At 39.3% G+C, this 19,739-nt stretch overlaps 2 protein-coding genes across 3 annotated transcripts; one reads left to right on the forward strand and one right to left on the reverse strand.

The window, feature by feature from the left end:
* Positions 1–2,323: 2,323 nt before the first annotated feature.
* Positions 2,324–10,462, reverse strand: crfb16 (cytokine receptor family member B16). Of its 2 annotated transcripts, XM_040049429.1 has the most exons (8): positions 10,167–10,462; positions 9,961–10,088; positions 8,061–8,187; positions 5,904–6,094; positions 5,549–5,673; positions 5,014–5,161; positions 4,251–4,405; positions 2,324–3,962 (listed from the first exon to the last, which is right to left on the reverse strand). In XM_040049429.1, the coding sequence occupies exons 2-8, from the start codon at positions 10,010–10,012 to the stop codon at positions 3,834–3,836; spliced, it is 927 nt and encodes a 308-aa protein (XP_039905363.1). In that variant the 5' UTR covers positions 10,013–10,088; positions 10,167–10,462; the 3' UTR covers positions 2,324–3,833. The 2 variants fall into 2 exon arrangements, with proteins under 2 accessions (XP_039905363.1, XP_039905364.1); XM_040049430.1 differs by lacking the exon at positions 10,167–10,462 and having other exon boundaries at positions 9,961–10,160.
* A 3,089-nt stretch (positions 10,463–13,551) lies between these two features.
* cldn15la (claudin 15-like a) lies at positions 13,552–19,292 on the forward strand. The gene is made up of 5 exons (XM_040049440.1): positions 13,552–14,434; positions 16,327–16,491; positions 17,632–17,713; positions 17,999–18,106; positions 18,215–19,292. The coding sequence occupies exons 1-5, from the start codon at positions 14,218–14,220 to the stop codon at positions 18,291–18,293; spliced, it is 651 nt and encodes a 216-aa protein (XP_039905374.1). The 5' UTR covers positions 13,552–14,217; the 3' UTR covers positions 18,294–19,292.
* The last annotated feature ends 447 nt before the right edge of the window (positions 19,293–19,739 follow it).

Below are 19,739 nucleotides of genomic sequence, written 5' to 3' on the forward strand. Positions count from 1 at the left end.
CCCTGTCATCAACGAGTGCCCAGTGGAGAGAGTGGACAGCTTCAAATACCTCGGAGTTCACATCACGCAGGACCTGTCATGGTCCTGTCACATCAACACCGTGGTGAAAAAGGCCCGACAGCGTCTCTACCACCTCAGACGCTTGAGAGACTTCCAACTGCCCTCCAAGGTGCTCAGGAACTTTTACTCGTGCACCATAGAGAGCATCCTGGCGGGAAACATCTTAACCTGGTTCGGGAACAGCACCATGCAGGACAGACGAGCTCTACAGAGGGTTGTGCGGTCAGCTGAGCGCACCATCCGTTCCGAGCTCCCTGACCTGCACTCAATCTACAGCAGGCGGTGCTGGACCAAGGCCAGGAAGATCGTGAAGGACCTCAGCCATCCCAACAACAGACTGTTCTCTCTGTTGAGGTCAGGAAAGCGATTCCGCTCCCTGAAGACCAACACAGAGAGACTGAGGAGGAGCTTCTTCCCGCAGGCGATACGGTCTCTCAATCACACCACCACACAGTACTGACCCACACATATGGTTCTTACACACACACTGGACTTTCTGGACTTTGTTTTTGCACAACACTGGTCACTATATTCTTCATTTCCGGTAATACTTGTACAGCTGCTGTTATTGTGTATATATATTTATATTTAGATTTCTTCATACATTCTTATATAGTTCTATATTGTGTATTGTGTATTTTGTTGTACAGTTATTTTATTTTCAACTTTAATTTATATATTTTATCTTATTCTTCCCAGTTAAATTTACCCTTCATTCTAATTTGTGTTGTACAGTTATTTCATTTTTAACCTTAATTTATATTTTATTCCTTCCTAGTTAAATTTACCCTTTTTAATTTTTCTTTTTAATTTTTCATATTTATTTCCTATCTTATTCATAGCCTTTCCTTTTTTTGTTTTCTTTGGGTCACGAGCAGTTGTCCAAGCATTTCACTGCATATCGTACTGTGTATGACTGTGTACGTGACAAATAAAATTTGAATTTGAATTTGAATTTGAATTTGAATTTAAACCTGCTTAATGTTTTTATGTCATAAATTGCAAATATCATTGATATAAGAGATCTTTATTCTGAGTTACATGTTATGTCTATTCTTGTAATAGCCTGCTGAATGATGGTGACATCATTAAATAATAAACTTTGATAAACTTGAGAGCACATAAGCTGCTGTCTGTCGTGATCCTTCATTGCACAGATTAGCATCTCTCTCACTCTGTACTGCAGTCAGTGTAGAAAAGATGGTAGCTCGAGTTATAAACAGGTGACAAACAGTCACTGTTAATATTTTGGTTTCTGTCCTAGTATTTGTACTTTTTGAGCTCTTTCTGTTCTGTGTCTCTGTGTTCCCTCCCTGTTGCCATGTCTGATAGTGTTAAGCTCGTGTCTGTGCATACCTGTTGTATTGTGTGTACACCACGTGTAAGTAAAGCTCACTCATTGCACATAAGCCAGTGCCTGCATTTGGGTCTCTCTCTCTCCACTTCACACGGCTGTAAAACAGGACAAATTAATTTTGGGGTTTTTTTTATTAATGATATCGTTTCAAATGGTGACAAGTGACATAAAAATGACCAAAATATGACGTAAATTGCTTCATACAATGCCGTGAGAAAAACAAATTTCTGTAAGTGAGTAAAATGTCTGCAGATTGAGTTACCACCAAATAATTATAATAATGTTGAGCTAGTCTGGGAACATGCAGACTAAGGGCAAAACACTGACTTACGCTGTTGCCCCCAAATAATTCAATTTTCACAAATTTACGACAAAGCAAAACTATAAATACTCATCTTCTAGAGTGTTTCCAATGATAATACCTGACATGGACTATTGCCCTGCTGTAAGTTTCCTCATAGGTTATACAGTGCAATAATGATACTTTCTGAAGATGCTTCTCACAATCTAGTTTCTTTTTTTCCTAAAACAGTAAATATTATCAAAAATGTGTCATATCCACACATCCATCCAATTCAGACTGCAGGGAGGCTAAAACCCATCACAACTCCAGTACGGCAAAAACAAGAGGCGCAGAACACAGAACACCTAGTAAAAAGATTTAAAGGCTGACAAACACGTTTATTCAATGAATTTACTTCATTGTATATATATATATATATATATATATACAATGAATTTACTTCATTGTATATATATATATATATATATATATATATATATATATATGGACCCTCAGGCTCCCAGGCCTCTGGTAGAGGACCCGAGCTTGAAGGATTGACCGCCCACAGGGGCGAGTATATATAAAATTTATATATATATATATATATATATATATATATATATATATATATATATATAAAACACATCAACATTGCAATGACAACATGTATATGTACATATACACATAGCTCTACAGCAGGATTTAAGCCTAAAGCAGTCAAACTATATGCCTGACATTACATACACATGCACGGACCACAATAAGTACACTGAGCTCATTACTCGGTCCAGAGTAGATCAACGTTCAACGTTTGTTTAAAATCATCTCTGTCACATTGGTTGTTTACTCGACAGCACGCTCCACGTGTGGTATAGAGTTTCTCCTAAAGGCAGAAAGTCTGGAGCACAGAAGCTGAGTGTGACCTCTCTGATACGGGTTTTCTCTGACTGAGGTTTCAGGTTTTGTTGAGCCAACAAATACCACGAAAGCCTGACAATGTTGACCTGACTTCATGGCTCAGCCCTCAGGTCCAAGATTACAGAAAATAAACAATGCTCATCTGTAAGTGTTTAGCTGTAACCCAACAATATCTGCTCCATCACAGCAAGCTTATTTCAAAAACATGACACACTGCATGTGCTTTAATTATAACTTCATCCTAACAGCACATTTTCAGCAGTGATGTGACAGCATCTCGTTCACATCGCTGCAGCTTAATTATACACGTTAACAAAGGCGACATTAACATAAAGCACCAGCTAGAAATCAACACATGCAATTTCACACTAAAAGAACTAAAGAGGTAGCACTGTAAGATAACAAGAACAGAGTCTGGCACCAGAGTGTTTTAAATACAGATTTGTAAAGCTTGCTCTAAAATGAGCATTAACAACTCTTAGTACCAAAATATTAAGAAGCTGATGAAGTCAGTCCGAGCTCCTACTGCAGATCTGATGGTTTGTTTAATATAGGCAGCATGTTGCTCACAACTTTTGAACTGAATTTTACAGACTGACACACGTAGTGAATCCTCTGGTTGGTCTGCTGGACTGATGACTTTGTAAGAAGCTCATACTGGTTCAATTCAAACAGAATGTAATCTTTAATCTTGGTAAATATATTTTCTTGAGTAATGTACTTAAATGTACTCGGTGAAAATAAGCCTGTATCCCTGCTTCATTCATTACTGCTTCATTTCACAATCAAAGCTGTGATGGTTCATTTGCTTAACAGTTTCACAATCAGCAGTTAAACAGTAATGCTTAAAATGTCTCTTCATTTCCCAAGTTTTTTTTCCCCCTACATCTTTGTTTACTACCACTGTGGATCTGCTTGAATCTTGAATAAATCCTGACCTCCTTCTGTGGGCTCCGTAGCGCTTTAAAAGTCACACAAATACCCAGTTTTTTCTTCTGAAGAGAAGTCAACAGGGAATGTAAACACTTGTCAGCTTTGTCGGGGCTCACAGGGGCTTCTTGTTCCACCTCCAACTCTGATCAGTGGGTCATAAATGGACCATTCACATGTTGCGTGCTGCTCTGTGTGACCCTCCAACAGCTATATTGCAGGACTGTAGCACGACGTTACTTCCTTGTTGTCCTGCTGTAGATTCTCAGTGAGTTTCAGCTTGGTTTAGTCTTCCTGGTGGGTTATCAGTGCAGCATCAGTCTGTGATGAGGTTTGATTTGGCTCCATCACCATCTGGTCACAAAGCTCCTTCTCCTGAGGGCTCATTGGGATTTGAATGTCCCAGTTACCTCTCTGAAGAAAAACAGACCAAGATATGGAAAACTTCACTAAACAGTAGATCATTTGACTTCACACTGAACCTCAAACTTAGTCAGTACGTGCAGTAACACTCTTTACTATGTGTATTTATAATTTAGGTGTCAGATATTCGGTAGAAACAATAATTCACCAGCAGGGTGCGCTAAAGTACTGCTGCTGTTAGGTTTGCTGATATAAATTGTGACTTCCTGGTTCAGATCTTTTACACCAGAGGGTTAGGGTTAGTCTACACTGTCTGTGTAGATGAGAGGTAGCACTGACCAGAGACTGTGGCAGAGGCTCTTTATGGAAATGTGTTTTACAGGTTTCTGGACGACAGTGAACGATGGACCAGAATAAAACAAACAGGAGTCCCGCCGTGATGATGACCGTCACCGTCAGGGTGGTCGGCGTCTTCCAGGCAGGAGCATCTGGATCTGCAGATGAGTCGGGAGTCAAAACCTCAGTGAGCGTGAGCGCTCTTTTAGTTCACTGCATACATGCTGGCTTTAAAAAATGTCTGTTCAGTGATATTAGATCAGAATTAGATTCAGACCTTTTAGTACTGCCTGTGGGTTCTTCCTGGATTTTATTGTTTTTTCTCTGCTTCTAATGTTCAGATATTTTTTAATTGAACATTTAATTATTTTGAATAATTGATGAGGAAACAAGGACCACTGTTTCCAAAACTAAGCTTCCATATTTTAATTTAATTATAAGCACAAATCTTGATGTTTCTGTGAAGTAAAGACTTTATAGGCAGATCATGTGGAATAAGAGAATGGGTTTGATGGTGAAGATCTTTTTCTAAAATTGTGAATGTTTTTTTAAAATTTGGATTTATTTTTTGCAAAGTGATGAAGGTTTTAACTTCAATGCAATACCAGGTATTATGAAAAGAGAAACATCTCTGAAACTAAGAAAATATTTTAAATTAGGAGGATATTTAAGCACGACCTACAGATTTTATTGTAATTTAGAAACATGTTCAAAGTTAAAACATTTTAGGAAAGTAAGAAGTGTGTGTGTGTGTTTACGCCTGTACCTATGATGGACACACACTGGGTGTCAGTGCTGTTGCTGCGAAACCCTGAGTTCAGCACAGTCTGCGCTGTGACGCAGTACACTGCTCCCTCCTGCAGGGCGGCGATGTGCAGCACCTCTTCCTCAGCGGGCATCGAGTACACGACAGCCTAAAAGAGATCAAAATAACGAAAATGTGAGTTTTTTTTATTTTAAACAATGAAACAAAGGATACAACAAATGCATAAAAAACAAAACTTAAGCTGTGTCGTTAAATTAAGTCAGAAAGGAGGAGACACGAAAAAGAAACAGTGTAAGAAAAGGGGACAAAAAGCAAGAGTGTGGGGGAGAAAACATGAAAATGTGAGAATAAAGGTGGATTAAAAGAAATGGAAGGACAGGCGGAAAGAAAAAAGAAAGAAAACAGAAACAAGGAAAGGAATCACAATCTCAACGAAAATAAATAATCAAGGAAAAGAAAAGAAAGGAGCAAATGCAAGAATGAAAACATGAACTAGAAATAAAGAGAAAAGTAGAAAAGGAGATCAAATAACGACCTGCAGCTTTTCGCCTTTTTTCCAAACGGTCACATCGACGGTTGACGTCAGAGGAAGAGTCTCAAACGACACCTGGAGGGCGTCGCCTGCTGACGTCACTGTCATCTTTGGTACCGACAGCTTGGCTGCACACAGGAATCACTCTTTATTACTTCTATTTAAAAATTCAAAAATTCAAATGGACTTTTCTGCACATTTACTCTCTATCAGATATTTTAAAAACAAGGCCTCTTTCTTTCCTTTAGTGCCTGACTTTCTCTTCCTGCCTGACGATACGTCTCAGCTGAAGACAAACATCCATAAACACACCGAACATCAGCCGTAAAACAGACGGAGCTGTCAGCTCTTGTCTTACTTTGTCTCCTATTGAAGGGAGGGCTGAGTTTGGTCCAGGCGGAGCGCTGCGAGCCGCAATGCGCTCTGACCCGGATGTTGTAGTCAGAGTCTGATCCCAGGTCAGAGGTCAGGTCACAGTGACTGAGCGTGATCCGCTGGCACCCCGGAGCCTCCATCCACCTGCCGTTCTGATGCTCCAGCTCAAACTCTCTGCGGACATCGAGCACAGAAAGTTTTAGTTTCCTTTTAGATATTTCTTGGGAACAGAACAGAGACTCTAAAAGTTCATATAACAGTCGTATTTCTTCATCCAGCACTTTATGGATCATTTAGTCATATTTGTGACCAGCTGTTGCATTTCAGTCCAATTATCCCCGTTTTTAATCTCCATATTTTTGTTAATCTGTTGTTTACAGTGCTTTGAGTAGAAGCGATATAAGAATCAGTCCATTTACCATCTTTAGATGCTAAACATGATGCCGACTGTGTGAGCTCATTGTCTCCTGTGGTTGAACTTTCTTCCTCTTTCTGAGAAGCTACAGTGAGGTAATAATAGATTCTTCTCAAGAAAACTATGGTGCTGGAGCTGAGGAGGAACGTAGCTCTGAACAAATACAACCAACAAACTCTCTGCAGTGTAACAGCTTCTTTGAGTGTCACTGTTTATAAATCTGTCTTTCCTGCCGCAGTGATTCCCCTCCTGCTACTCGCTGGGTAATTTTGATAAGGCTGTTTTTATTAGCTTCATTTAAAGGAGTTTGAAACTATTCACATTTAATCCTTTTAAAATACACCTCTGCACGACTCCACCTCCTCCACCACACACGCAGCAGTCCTCATTGCATTTGTTGTTTATTGCACATCACTGAAGATTTAGCACAGCAATGACTCAGGATTCAGAGTCAACCTGTTAGGTGGCATTTATGACATTTATCAGAGGATCAGAGGTGTGGCTGAGCCTGTCTATCGTTAGGTTTTGGTGTGAGCTCATAAAGCTTTTACATCAGGATGATTTTTGTCTTTAAATATTTATAATAAAAAGCAGAGGAGTAATTAAGTTTATGGTTGTAAAACTTTATAAACATCATTGCCTCTGCATGCATCTGTGTGCTTTCACTGTTGGGGTGCATACACCCATACCCGAGCCTTACACCCATAGCCAGGTCTTACACTGCTGCTACGCCTCCAAAGCAGAAAAAGAGGGTGGAACCACAGGTGAGAGTTTTTAGAACAGGTCTTATGATCTCACTGTTAGTGATTTGTTGGAAGTTGTGTTTTTTAGACGTCTCTCTTGTGTTGCAGTGAGAAAAGACACTGAAATTCTCTCAGTTATGAAACTGTTACTGACTGAACAGCTGTAATCTTTGTGGCTTACACTCAGGTGACTTAGAACAAACTGAGGCTGTAATCACTAGAATAAAGCACTAAGCAAAAACACTTCCGTCCAGCTCTGAACACAGACGTACCTGCTGATCATTCTTTGCTCCTGTTGTTTTAGGTCACATGGTTAGAATTACATCAAGAACAATGTCTCCCTGTCAGGATCATTTAGTTTTAGCTGTCGTTGTATACAAATACAAACATGCAATAAATAAACCCTGTTGGTCATTTCTGTGTTTGTCAGTCTGCAGCAAAGACACGAGAGTCGGTGCTGTTTGTCTGCTCTCAGTCTCAACACTGACGTCGTTGTTCTAGTCCAGTCTTCTTGCTCGCCTTTATGTTCAATCAGCCTCTACTCTGCGTAGTTTAAATCTGTGCTCTCAGTCCCGCTTTTAGGCCTTCATTCATTCAACCCACCTCCTCTCCATCTCCACCTCACAGACACCTCAGTCAGAGCTCCATCCAAGCCTCAGTCTTCATCTTCACCACCACCTGCATCTACACTCTGCGGCGTCCTGTCCTAAATCCTCTCACCGTGGAATTCTGACTGCCGTGATGTCTCATCGGAGTCTAATCTCCAAACTCTGCCTCAATAAACCATGTTTCAAGTCTTCAAAGTGATCTCTCTGTATTGAGCTACAGGATGAGGTCAACTGTTCTTACTAAAATTCATATTTTTAAAAGTCATCATCAGTTTGTTTTGTGTATGACTTTTTAATATGGATCATTCAATATGGATGTTCTGTTGGGGACTAGTGTAAGCAAATATTTGATCAGCATTTTTTACATTACTTACCCCTGATACTGGACAGAGTACAGAAGTGTAGTGTTGCATGAAGCCTGCAGGGGGGGCCACCTCAGCATGTGTCTCATGTCGACAGACTCCATGGAAACACTGCCAGGAGCCGGTAGCGTCCAAACATCTGCAGGCACATAAAATGTCAGATCGAATGTTATAAATCAGGTATCATAAAAAATTTAATATTAAGTCAAATTTAATATGAGCAGAACACGTCCTGATATCCTCTGGTGCCATATGACTAATCAAAACATCAGATGGATATTACAAAAGGAAATTGAAGCTCCAGCTGCAGACACGTATAAACCCAATCTAATCTAATACTGTTTGCCTGCATCTCATCGTTACACACACTGACTTATTAGTCAGAAGGTTCACTTTGTGTTTTGCACTTGTGTTTCCAGTTTTCTGATTGGTTTCATTTAGTTTGGGAAAAAGATATCTGGCCTTAACCGTGTGCCTCAAAACATACTGCACTGAAAAATGCCATAACCTGATGCTAAAGCCCAGCATGAGTCATAACGTGCTGAACGTCCATATTTGCTGCATTGCTGCACTGACTGTGCTCAAGCTATCGGTGTTTCCTTCTTACTGGTAGTTACTATTGCCACTCACCTCCCACTGCAACAAGTTAAACTACAGTCACTAAACCATCTTTTGGCACCAAATGGTATTATAGTAAAACCGACTCCAGTTCAGCTGCAGCATAACAAATAGAGGTTTTTGACATTGAGACATAATATTTGTTCTTCATTTTGGAAAATGTATCTATTTTTAAATGCATTCATTATAAATTGTTATCATTAAGTAAAGTTTCAAAAAGCCCAAAATAATAAAGAAAAGCCCCCAAAGTTCATAAATGTCATGCATGTCAGTTTTTACTTCACTTGGCTTGCTGAGCCCAGGTGAGAGTGCACAGCTCTACACGGGTATAACAGGGATAGTAATGATCAGTACTTTGAGGAGCATCCATGAGTTCTGAGCAAAGCACACTCGTCTCGGCTTTGCTTGCATGTACGTGACAGAGCGACTGACTGCATTGGCTCCACAGACGTCAGGATGAGGGGAAATAAGGCAGGTTGGTCTTTTCAAAGCGGGGTTCAGTGAAGAAAATGGAGAAAAGGAAACTCAATCATTTTCATTTATGGTCAAATTAACTGTATTATTAGTTTGTAGATGTGATGAAAACAACATTAAAAAATAACTATTGTAAAAGTTACACTTATTCAAAAGGCTTGAATTAATATTTTTTAAGATCTACTGGATGTCAGACTGGATACTGATGAAGCTGATGATCCTCCTTCAGTGACTGTGGCGTACAAGAATCCAGTGTCTGATACAAGAGTCCACTTACACTTATGTAAGATCTGCAGTGGACTTTCTTGTGTTGGTGTCACTTTTGTATTACTGACGTATTTTCTATTTTCCAAATTTTTTAGGGGGGGAGGAAACGAATATGGGCTGTAAGTATTTAATAACTCATAAATCTGAGTGGTGGCTTAGGCTGACGTGTGTGTGTTTGCACACAGACTACTATAACTTTAGAAGTGGTATATGGTTTTTAGCCTTTTAATGTTTTAATGTTTTCTACAACAGTTTTATAAACTACAATTTTTTAATCAAGTATCCAGATTTGTGTGTGTGTGTGTGTGTGTGTGTGTGTGTGTGTGTGTGTGTGTGTGTGTGTGTGTGTGTGTGTGTGTGTGTGGACTCTCCATAAACCATCCCATTCAAAAAGAAATCCTGGTAAAGCAGCAGCCAGACTCCCTCCTGGAGGATTTTCCAGCCTGTTAGTTGATCTTGTGTGAACAGCACCTAATGCTGCAGAGCCTTCATGTGATTGCGTGTTGGGCTCAGACAGGAATCAGGTCTCTGTGTCAGGTGAATGTAAACTCACCATTTGTGAAATTCAGCAGGGTCATCATCAGCAGCAGGAGACTGACAGTCATGACTGCAGCACTTATCTCCAGACCAGAGGGAGAAATGAGCCCGTCGGTTCCTTCATAGCCAAATCTGAGCAGGTACCTGCACACAGGCGGATCGTTAATATGAGATTAAAAATCCAGATCTCTGTCAAAATAACCCAGATCCTTCTGTGCTCACTCAGGTCTTGAAGACAATTGGAAGATCACAGTGAAATCACAGGTTTCAGTTCGTCTATCGTCTTTCTGCCAAACTCTTGTTTCAAACTCGTAAGAAGCGTCTTTCGTCTCTCTGTAACTCGGCTCTTCTCTGACCTGCAGAGAGGAGCTAGTGTGTCCGGATGCTGAGGGTGTATTTGGAGATCCGGTCTGACCTGTTATGATTTCCCTCAAGGCGCACAGCTGTCAACAGTAAATTACTGGCTTAACTCATAACACGCCTGTTGAGCTTCTGTAACACAAACAAAGATCATCAACGCTGATTGTTATCAGTATTAACACAGTCAGTACATAGTGCTGCTTGTCCAGTGCAAACAAGTGTCTGATTGACACTGAGATCAGATTTTAAATGTACATCATGATCTTATTTTCTGTTCAGTCCACATAGTGAGTAAGCAGATAAGCAGCCCTGACACCAGCATTTTAGAAATGAACGGTTCCTTTAAGTAACATCCTCAGATACAATCTGGGCTAAAGTGACAAAGATAACAAGCACTCGTTTTCAGCTTCAGCAGAGGGAATCCTAATCTCTCCTGGAATACATTTTATCCACTCGTTCACTTCATCCAGATGCTGTGTCACCTCAGCGTCTGGTGGTGTGCAGAGGGGGACACACTAAAAGAGTTATGGCCAAAATGCAAGATGACAAGGCTGAAGTCCGGCCAATAAGAAGCAAGCCTGAGCATGAATCCAAAGCAGAGACCAAAAATGCAAAGAGATAAAAATGCAAAGAGACACATGCAGGGAGTCAAACAAGCAGAAGACAACACAACACAATCAAAGAACACAGCCAAACAGAAGCCTTTAAATACACACAGGAGCTAATGAGGGATGGTGGCAACATAACGGTGGCGACAAAGGGCCAAGTAGGTCTGGATATCTCTGGAAATGCTGTACTTTGATTTACTCGAGGTATCATTGTCTAATATTTTTCAAAAGACATGCTGCAGTAGAAAGCCAGAGATGAATGATAACTACTGATTGAATGCAGAGAGGTGTACAACCACATGATGAGTGAGGAAAGGTGACTGAAGAAGAAACAACAAGTGCTGAAGCCAAAACAAAAAGCAAAAAGCACAAATGAAGATGCTTCACAGCCCTGCAGGGTTTTAAAGAAGACATCTGCAATATTTACACAGCTGCTCATCTTGTTCTTTCAGAGCCAAAACATTTGCTCACAGGATCGTCTGTTTGGATTTGGTGACTGCAGCTTAGAGCTCGGATAACTTAAAACAAAGAACTGGATGAACAGCACCACCCACAGGCAGGAAGCAGCAAAAGCACTGCAAATGTAGGTCACGAGTCATACGAGCTTTGTTTTATTGTCGAGTGATCATATTTCTAAATCACACCAATTTAATTTTCCTGAAAGGCCTTTTAAAAAAATAATATGGTGACTTTGTTGTGACTTATCCATTCTTTTTAAAATACCGTTATAAGTGTTTAAAACGACTAATTAATGATTAAGGCTGAATGTACAGTCGGGGGCTCCTCTCATACATTCATTTTAATATCTGTCCCGTGGTTGTAGTTTGGATTGGACTTTATCCCTGTGATGTTGTGCATTTGCAGTTAGACCTGATGTGATGCAATTAGTTGCCTGAAACTGTATCACAGGCTGTTGTCTCATGGCGTGTCTTCGACGTGCTGAGGGGCTTCAGTGCATGTTGAAAAATGGTTCTCGTGCATGAAATGCATTAAAATGTGATTAACGTTTTGTACACTGTGTGATGAGTTGAGATATAGAGCATCATGGCCAAGGAAGGGCAGAAAAGGAGATGAATAAGAGCTTTACAAACTGAAGAACTGATAAGCTGACCTGCTTCTTCACAGCAGGAGAGGTTTTGCATAGATGTCCATTTAACTGTAAAAGCAAATGTTATTGTTCATTTAAAAATAAGGACATTCAATGCGTGTATCTGGGTGTGTAACAGTTTTTTCCCTTATGTTAAATGTTGTGCACCATGTTCATGATTTACCTGTTTGTTTTTGCCAGTCTGGTGATACAAAGACCATAAAAGTCAGACTTTGGACTCTCATGATGATCAAATATTAACTGTTGTCAACCATAAAACTATAAAACCTCGAGCATCTCATACAACCTGCTAACCTGCCGTCTGCAGCCTGAAATCAGCACGTATGACTCACACACAAACCTTTCAAAGCTAATTGCATCAAGTATGTTTCTATTGCTTTCTCGTGTAGTTAGTGTTACAAAATATGTTTAATCAGGAAGATTAGCGAATTAAATGTTAAAGAAATATAGAGAATAATATTTCTGGTGGTTACACTGCGTGGCTCACGATGGTTTCAGTGAAGATTATGTCATTAGTAGGCACGGCAGGCGACTCTGGTACACTTCTCTTGTTTAGCTGACTCAGCAGTGCAACCGGGACGTTTCTGTTCCTCTCCTGTTCTCATCGACCAGAAACCAGAGAGCACCTGCTTTACTGATGAAGTATGTCAAGTATGAACTTCAGTTTAGGGTTCAGTGTGGTGAAGGATTTTAAAAACAGATGAAGTGGCATAGTTTCACTTCCCTCCAGCACAGGTTAGGTCAGAGCCACACAATAAAACAGCTGGTGGAGGTGATGTTGAGCAGGCATGTGGGGAACTCGGTTTCAAAGCAATAACAGCTGCTCGATAACTGACTTCACTCAGTCTCACTTTCTTTATTTCACTTCTTTATTGAAATTCTTTGACAGGAATTTTAAATTGGACACAGATCTGTGATTACTGATAATATGAACACTGAATCTGTTAGTCGAGGCTGAAAAAGGGGTGAAAAAATTATTCAGCGATTATTTAAATAAATAAAAATACATTTAAGTATAAAAAATAGTTTTCAATTTATGACATGTATGTAAGGTTTGTGCATTACAGCCATAACTAACAACCATTCATCTTATATAATATATATTTATATAATTATAAATGTAATTATAACGATTATGTATTGTATGCAGTAAACGCCCTCTCCCATAGAAATGTCAGTATCAGTATCACTCGCTTGCATAATGAAAACAACTCCAGCACTGGAATATTTTTGTTGACCAACCCAGAGGTGTGTTTTTGTGTTTTTCTGTAGAGTATTTGGATTTAGTGAGAAACCTTCCTGTGCCAGAAATCTTCTGAAGGTGCTAATGTGAGGTTGGCACATTTAGCCTGTGGCTCCGTTACTGATCTGCGGCTGCGGCTGTTTCCTGTCATTTAGCATTAGCAAACGTCTCCTCTGAGATACCTCAAAATTCACAAATAGGATATTTGCTGATATATTTTATCTTGTAGAACTTGTGTTACTAATAAAGCATCAAAACAAAACTCATTGAAAAACAAACTGACATCCAGATGAGCAAACTGAAAGTACAAAATGCTGGATCATTTCTACATTTCTATTTCCTGTGGCACGCTCACAGCAGCGGTTTATCAATTAATTTGAAAATATGCTTGTAAAGAACCACATTACCCTACATGTGATCTGCTAATAAAATAACCTCCAATATTGTAGGCTGTGCAACGTCGCTGCAACTCATCCACAACTTTTTGCATTTTAAAGAAAAAGAAAATAATCGAAAGCTCCAGGACCCAAGTAAGAATACCCAGTGTCCTCTGCAGAACACAAACCCTCTCAAAATAATAAAAACCTGTGGATCATTGTGACTCAGGTGTGGCTGAAGACTCGGCTACATTATCTATCATTGTCATCGATTGGTGTGTGGTCAGGGGGAAACAGAAGGAGTGGCCCTGCAATTTATGGCCCCTGTTAGAGTAAAGTCCCTGTGCTGGAGCACCAGATGTCAGATTAACAGGACGTAACTGAAAGAGCGACACCAGAGCCTCCATCACCTCCAGCCTGTTCCTGACTACCTGAAGGCTTCAGCTTAGAGGACAGAGTTACTCCCTGTTAATGCTCTTGTGAACGTTGCTGTTGTTAGGCTATTTGTGGTCGCTGGATTTTTTGGGGAGAGTTGCTGTGTTTTTTTTAAGTAATTTTTGTGGAAACATCTGTAATCATGTCGACAGCAGTGGAAGCGGTCGGGTTCATCATGTGCATAATCAGCTGGCTGGTTAACGGTTCGGCGCTGGTTAACGACTACTGGAAGGTTTCCACCGTGTCCGGCAGCGTGATCATCTCTCAGAGGCAGTTTGAAAACTTGTGGCACGCCTGTGCTGAGAACAGCGCGGGAATCGCCGAATGCCGGGACTTTGAATCGATGCTGGCCCTCCCCGGTAAGACCAGACACTCAAGTCCTCCTGTTACTTATCTCAAGCTGAGAGTCGATGTCAGACACTCTGATCAAACCCGATAACAAAATAATGTTATCATGTTTTTAGATATTTTATGACATCATTATATTTTGCTTTAAAAGCAGCATTAGTGTCTATGAAAAGCAGAACAGGAGATGAGCAAACAGAATAAAAAAACTTGTTAAACTGTTGACCAATCGTGTCCCAGGAAACAGGATGTGCTCAGAGCTTTTAGGCCCCACCAGACAAACAGTTTAGTTTCTCTCATAAAGCTATAAAGGTGTCGTATCTCTGTAAAGCTCTTTGAAACCTTGTCATACTGGCTGTTTAGAAAATAGGCCAGCGTGTCGCGTGGCAGCATTTCAGAATTTGTCGTCCAAAGGTTGCTGCCGGTTTTACAGCCGGATGTTTCCCGCCTAAAATAAAAATGAAAATAGATACTTATTAAACTGTTTGTTATAAATCTTCAGAGAAATCTTAGCTTGATCAATAAAGGTTATTATTGGATTGTGTTAGGTTGACTTTTTCTCAGTAATTGTTATACAAGGATATTTTTTGGACGCCATTTTGAGTTTTCTCTGTTGAAAGCAAAATGTGCAGAAACAAAGAAACTTCTCTGGAAGGATAAAACCCCAAACAAACAGCTCAGTATGTTTCTTCATTCTTTACTTTACTTGGACCTTAATGTGGGTTCAGCAGGTTTATCTATAAAAGCAGACTGGAGGCTTATATTTGATGGTTTTTTGTATTTTTAAAACTCATCAAATCTCTCGACACTTTTTCCTACATAGTGATAAAGACGTAAAGAGACGCCAGGTTTCCTCCTGCAATTGAGGCTCTAATGAAATACTCCAGTATAAAAGATTCAAAGTTACAATTTTTGAGAGTTTTGAACTTCTTTAGAAAGCTTGTCCACATAACTGGTGTTATAAAGGTGTTTAGTGTCATATATTTATGTACCTGTCTGAGTTTAAATGGCTGTTGAAACCAAACTCATCATCATTACTCGGTGTGACTCCTACCAGCTTACCTACCATTGCTCCTGAAATTCCCTGAAGCTCATAAAGAGGTGTGGTAGTTGTTTCTAATGATTAGCAGAGGTCATCTGGTTAATAAATGACTGCAGCAGCTGTAAAACACACAAATACACACCTAATGTTACAGCCAGTTCCTCCTTTTCCTTAAACAGTTTAGCTTTTGTGTATTTTTAATAAAAGTTTAATAAAGATGTAAACATATAAATGAGTTTTACAGTAACAGGTGGTTATATATTTATATATATATATTTACCTTTGCACAGGTAGTTATTTCCCCGTTTGTTTTATATTACATTTAAAATAAAGAGTCAAGGGAAGTTAGGACTGGTTTTACTGGGATTTATGTCACCAGCTGGAGTATTTTTCGTTCTTTTTGACATTTAAGGTTTGATTACAGCTCGCCTCACGCTTCTGGTTGCCAGGCCTGAGGTTTTGACTGAAAGGCTGCCACATCAACTTTTTTGTCTGCTCTTAGGTCGACTTTGTTTAGCATGAAAACTATGTTCACATATAAAATAAAACAAAAAAACAGGTTTCAGAATAAATTATTTATTGATTCCAACGAGTCTAGATCAGGTTTTGTCACACAGTACAATAGGTAATAACAGGGGGATGAACAGAAAGAACTCAAAGGACAAACCTGTCACTGAAAAAGTTCCCATCAAGCGCTCAGTTTCTTTGTGTTTACACAAAACTGATCATCTATTTGTAACTTGCTGGGTGTGTTTTCCATGAACAGGGCTGCAGAGGCTCTGTTTCTATGTGAATTACAGAATTACCCACAAACCCCGAGTAAGTATGTAAATAATAATTAATGACTTCTTTCTGTGTCTGCAGTCCATGTACAGGCCTGTCGTGCCCTGATGATCATCTGTCTGCTGTTCGGCCTCGGCTCCATGATTGTCGCTCTGCTTGGACTCAAGTGCATCAAGATCGGCTCAAAGACTGAACAATCCAAGGCCAAGATCGCCACCATTGGAGGAATCCTGAGCATCCTGGCCGGTGAGTGTGACGGTTCATCTCTGTCACTTCACATGCTGCAAACACTAACACAGAAAACTTTGTCTGAAGAGAAAGTCAAGAAAAGGTTAATTGATTTTCTATTATCAAGACACTCAGTAAAAATTTACTACAAAATACAAAATACTATCATAAGTTTTCGATATTTGGATATTTTTGCATTCAGTGTTTTTCTTTCCAAGCTCAACAGAGTTATTGTGGATTGTTATATATTGATGTATTACAGATGCTGGAAGTTGGAAGCTCTGCAAGTTTTTTGTTCTTCTTTCTTTCTTTTGTTTCAGTGACGTTTCTTCATTTGTTCACTGAATGCATTTACAGATATATCAAAGAAATGATTCTGCCTGAGCAAAACTGACATGACGTGTTTGCACAGTCTGCAAACCTGGAGCATTTCTCTCCATGTTGTTCTCCAACTAAGCAGATATTTGCAGATTAGTGCTGAATAACACACAAGTTAGATCCTAGTTTTACTCAGTAAAACTGGAGCACAGACTTTTTGGATGAGCTGTCAGTATAACTAAGTGCACCGTGCTATTTATTAGATAATGCATTAAGAAAAGGACCAAAATAAAAAGGATCCTCTTGAGTAACACAGACACGTGGAGGCCCTCATACGATCCCCATGTAGGGTTAAAGCACAAATGTTTTTTGCAGCATGAGATGATGTTTTCATGCTCGGTTCTCTCCCAGGATTAAAGCCAAGCTCCTTCCTCTTTTTCCTCTCTTGTGTAGTTAAAGTTTATTGATTCACGTTTGTGTTTTTTTTTATATAACACCAATTAAACGTAGGAACTGCCACCTTACAGTCGTCCATATGGCAAAGTGAAGAGCCTTCAATAAAACACTCATCAAACTCAAATTTAAAAGAGGTAAACTGAGTGTTTATTGAATGTTATATTTGTAGGAAGTGTTGAGTCAGAGGTATAAAAATAATAAAAAGACATTGAAAGTACAAACTAATACGTGCTGTGTGGTGGAAACGAAACAAAAGTAAAGTGAAACAGAAACATTTTTTAGTAAGAACTGGTGACGCGATGCTGTGAGTGCACTCACAGGTGGTGGAAAGAGACTAAGAAAGAAAGGAAGTGAGGCTGTAATACTTTGTGCTTGTGTCTGCAGGTCTTTGCTGCCTGGTAGCTGCTTCCTGGTACGCAGCCAGAGTGGTTAATGACTTCAACGATCCGTTCTACGGTGGAATGAAGTACGTTCACCACACAGATGCTGAATTTTGATCTCACGAGAAATACCAGAGTTAAAAAGAAAAGATGATTGCCATTAAGGGGCAGCTGAGTCCTTTTTTAATTCCTCCATTAATAAATTTGTTTTTGATGCTATAAACTAATATGACACAGCTGATTTTATTGTGTTATATTTGATCTTTTTTGCATTTTAAATGTAAGTAAAACAAGTAAATCTGAGCGTTTTCTGCCTGAAACTTACGTTTAAGCTGATTTCTGTCTGTTAATAATTCTCACGTCATTTCCAGGTTCGAGCTCGGCACCGGCCTCTACATGGGATGGGCTGGAGCCTGTCTGGCCATGCTGGGCGGAGCTTTTCTCTGCTCGGCGTGTAAGAGAGCGTCGGTGAAGAAAAGGTAAACACGTAACTTTTTATTGTTGAACTCTTGACATTTTCAGTTGTTCCAGTCCGGGGATGTTGCTGCTTTGAGAATCTGTCTGACTTTGTATTTCTTGTTTTGCAGCGGTTATTATGGAAATGCACCACAGAAGGTGTACACGCCCACAGCCAAATCAGAACCAGACGCCAAAGCTTACGTCTAAATGCAAACTTTGTGCTTTGGATGGTCCCCACGATGTCATAACAACACGACCATGCAGTACTGTCTGTATACACCTGATACTCAGACCGGCGTTCTGTGTTTTTCTGTCATTTTTTCTAACTTGTGTTTGAAAGAAAATCTTAAATCTTAAAGAAATCACAAAGATTTACAGATTATATTGATCGATACAACTGTTTGTGATTCTGGAAACCCTGTGTGCAGTTTGTTTTTATCGGAATAAAGTTTGTATTACATAAGAAATTGAGGTGTTGTGCTATTTTTTAACCACAATACTCATATTGAATCCAGATCTTCTGCATGGATGTGGCTTTTCTATACAAACATTCATGTACTGTATATTTATTTGGTATTTTAAAATATTCAGATATGAATCCTGACAGGTACATCTCACCTCTATAAACGGACTTCCTGAAAATCCTCTGATTTGTCAGTAAATTCACCAGTAATTATAAAAACACAGAGAAAACTGTAAAAATGCAATTAATCTAAACCAGTTGTCATTTTCATGAGATGCTTTTTGTACTAGTTTTGCTTCTGTTTGTGTTCTTTTTTCATTGCTTTCTCATCTCTTTTGTTGCTGATTTGGCCTTTTGTGCTTCTTAAATGTGATTTTAATCATTTTGAAAGTAAACAATCCTCCAGAAAACAAAAGGACAGTTAAAGGTGCAATTTGTGTAAAATTGTATATTACTGTTTGAGTTAAATGATGCTTACAGCAGTGTTACATGGAGCTTTTCCACCAGCTGCTTAATGAAGTCCTAATGTTGAAGCCAAACGTGTTTATTAAAGCAGACATTGTTAATGAGGTTGCCTGTAATGAAGTGTCTAATGGCCACTAATACGATGGCAGCTCCAGCAGTTTTTAAGCCAATAACATCCTGGAGTGCATTAAATTCGGACTTTGGATTGTATTGTTAAAGTTTTGCAGCTTCTCCTTCTGTTAAAGATCATAAAGTCATAAATCATAAATAAACATTTAAATGGCAGAAAAGTTCCCGTTTTTTTTTATCATCGTCTGTATAAGTTTGTTTGTTTCATCGTTGGTCTGAACTAAGAAACAACAAGAATTTTTTGTGGATTAATTTTGTGAAACTTTCTCCTTTCCTGTAATTTTACACATCGTTTACATTTTAAATCATGCTCACACACGTCTTTCATTTACGACAGAAACATTTATTCATAGAGAAAAACTGCACCTTCACTGCTACGGTGAAGCTTGTTATATCCAGCCACATGTTACACTACACCAGTGGCTCCCAATCTTTTTTTGCTGGGCCCCCCTTTGTTTTACAAGAAAAATGTTCGCCCCCCCCCTTCTCGAACCACACACACTCATATTTTGCTCCATTGCGGTTTATTTCACACCTCAAACATTTAGTAAACAATTAAGCAAATAAAAGTAAACTGCAATAAATTACAGATAGTA

This window comes from Simochromis diagramma, unplaced genomic scaffold (genome assembly GCF_900408965.1).
Source record: "Simochromis diagramma unplaced genomic scaffold, fSimDia1.1 OVJJ01000355.1, whole genome shotgun sequence".
NCBI lineage: Eukaryota > Metazoa > Chordata > Actinopteri > Cichliformes > Cichlidae > Simochromis > Simochromis diagramma.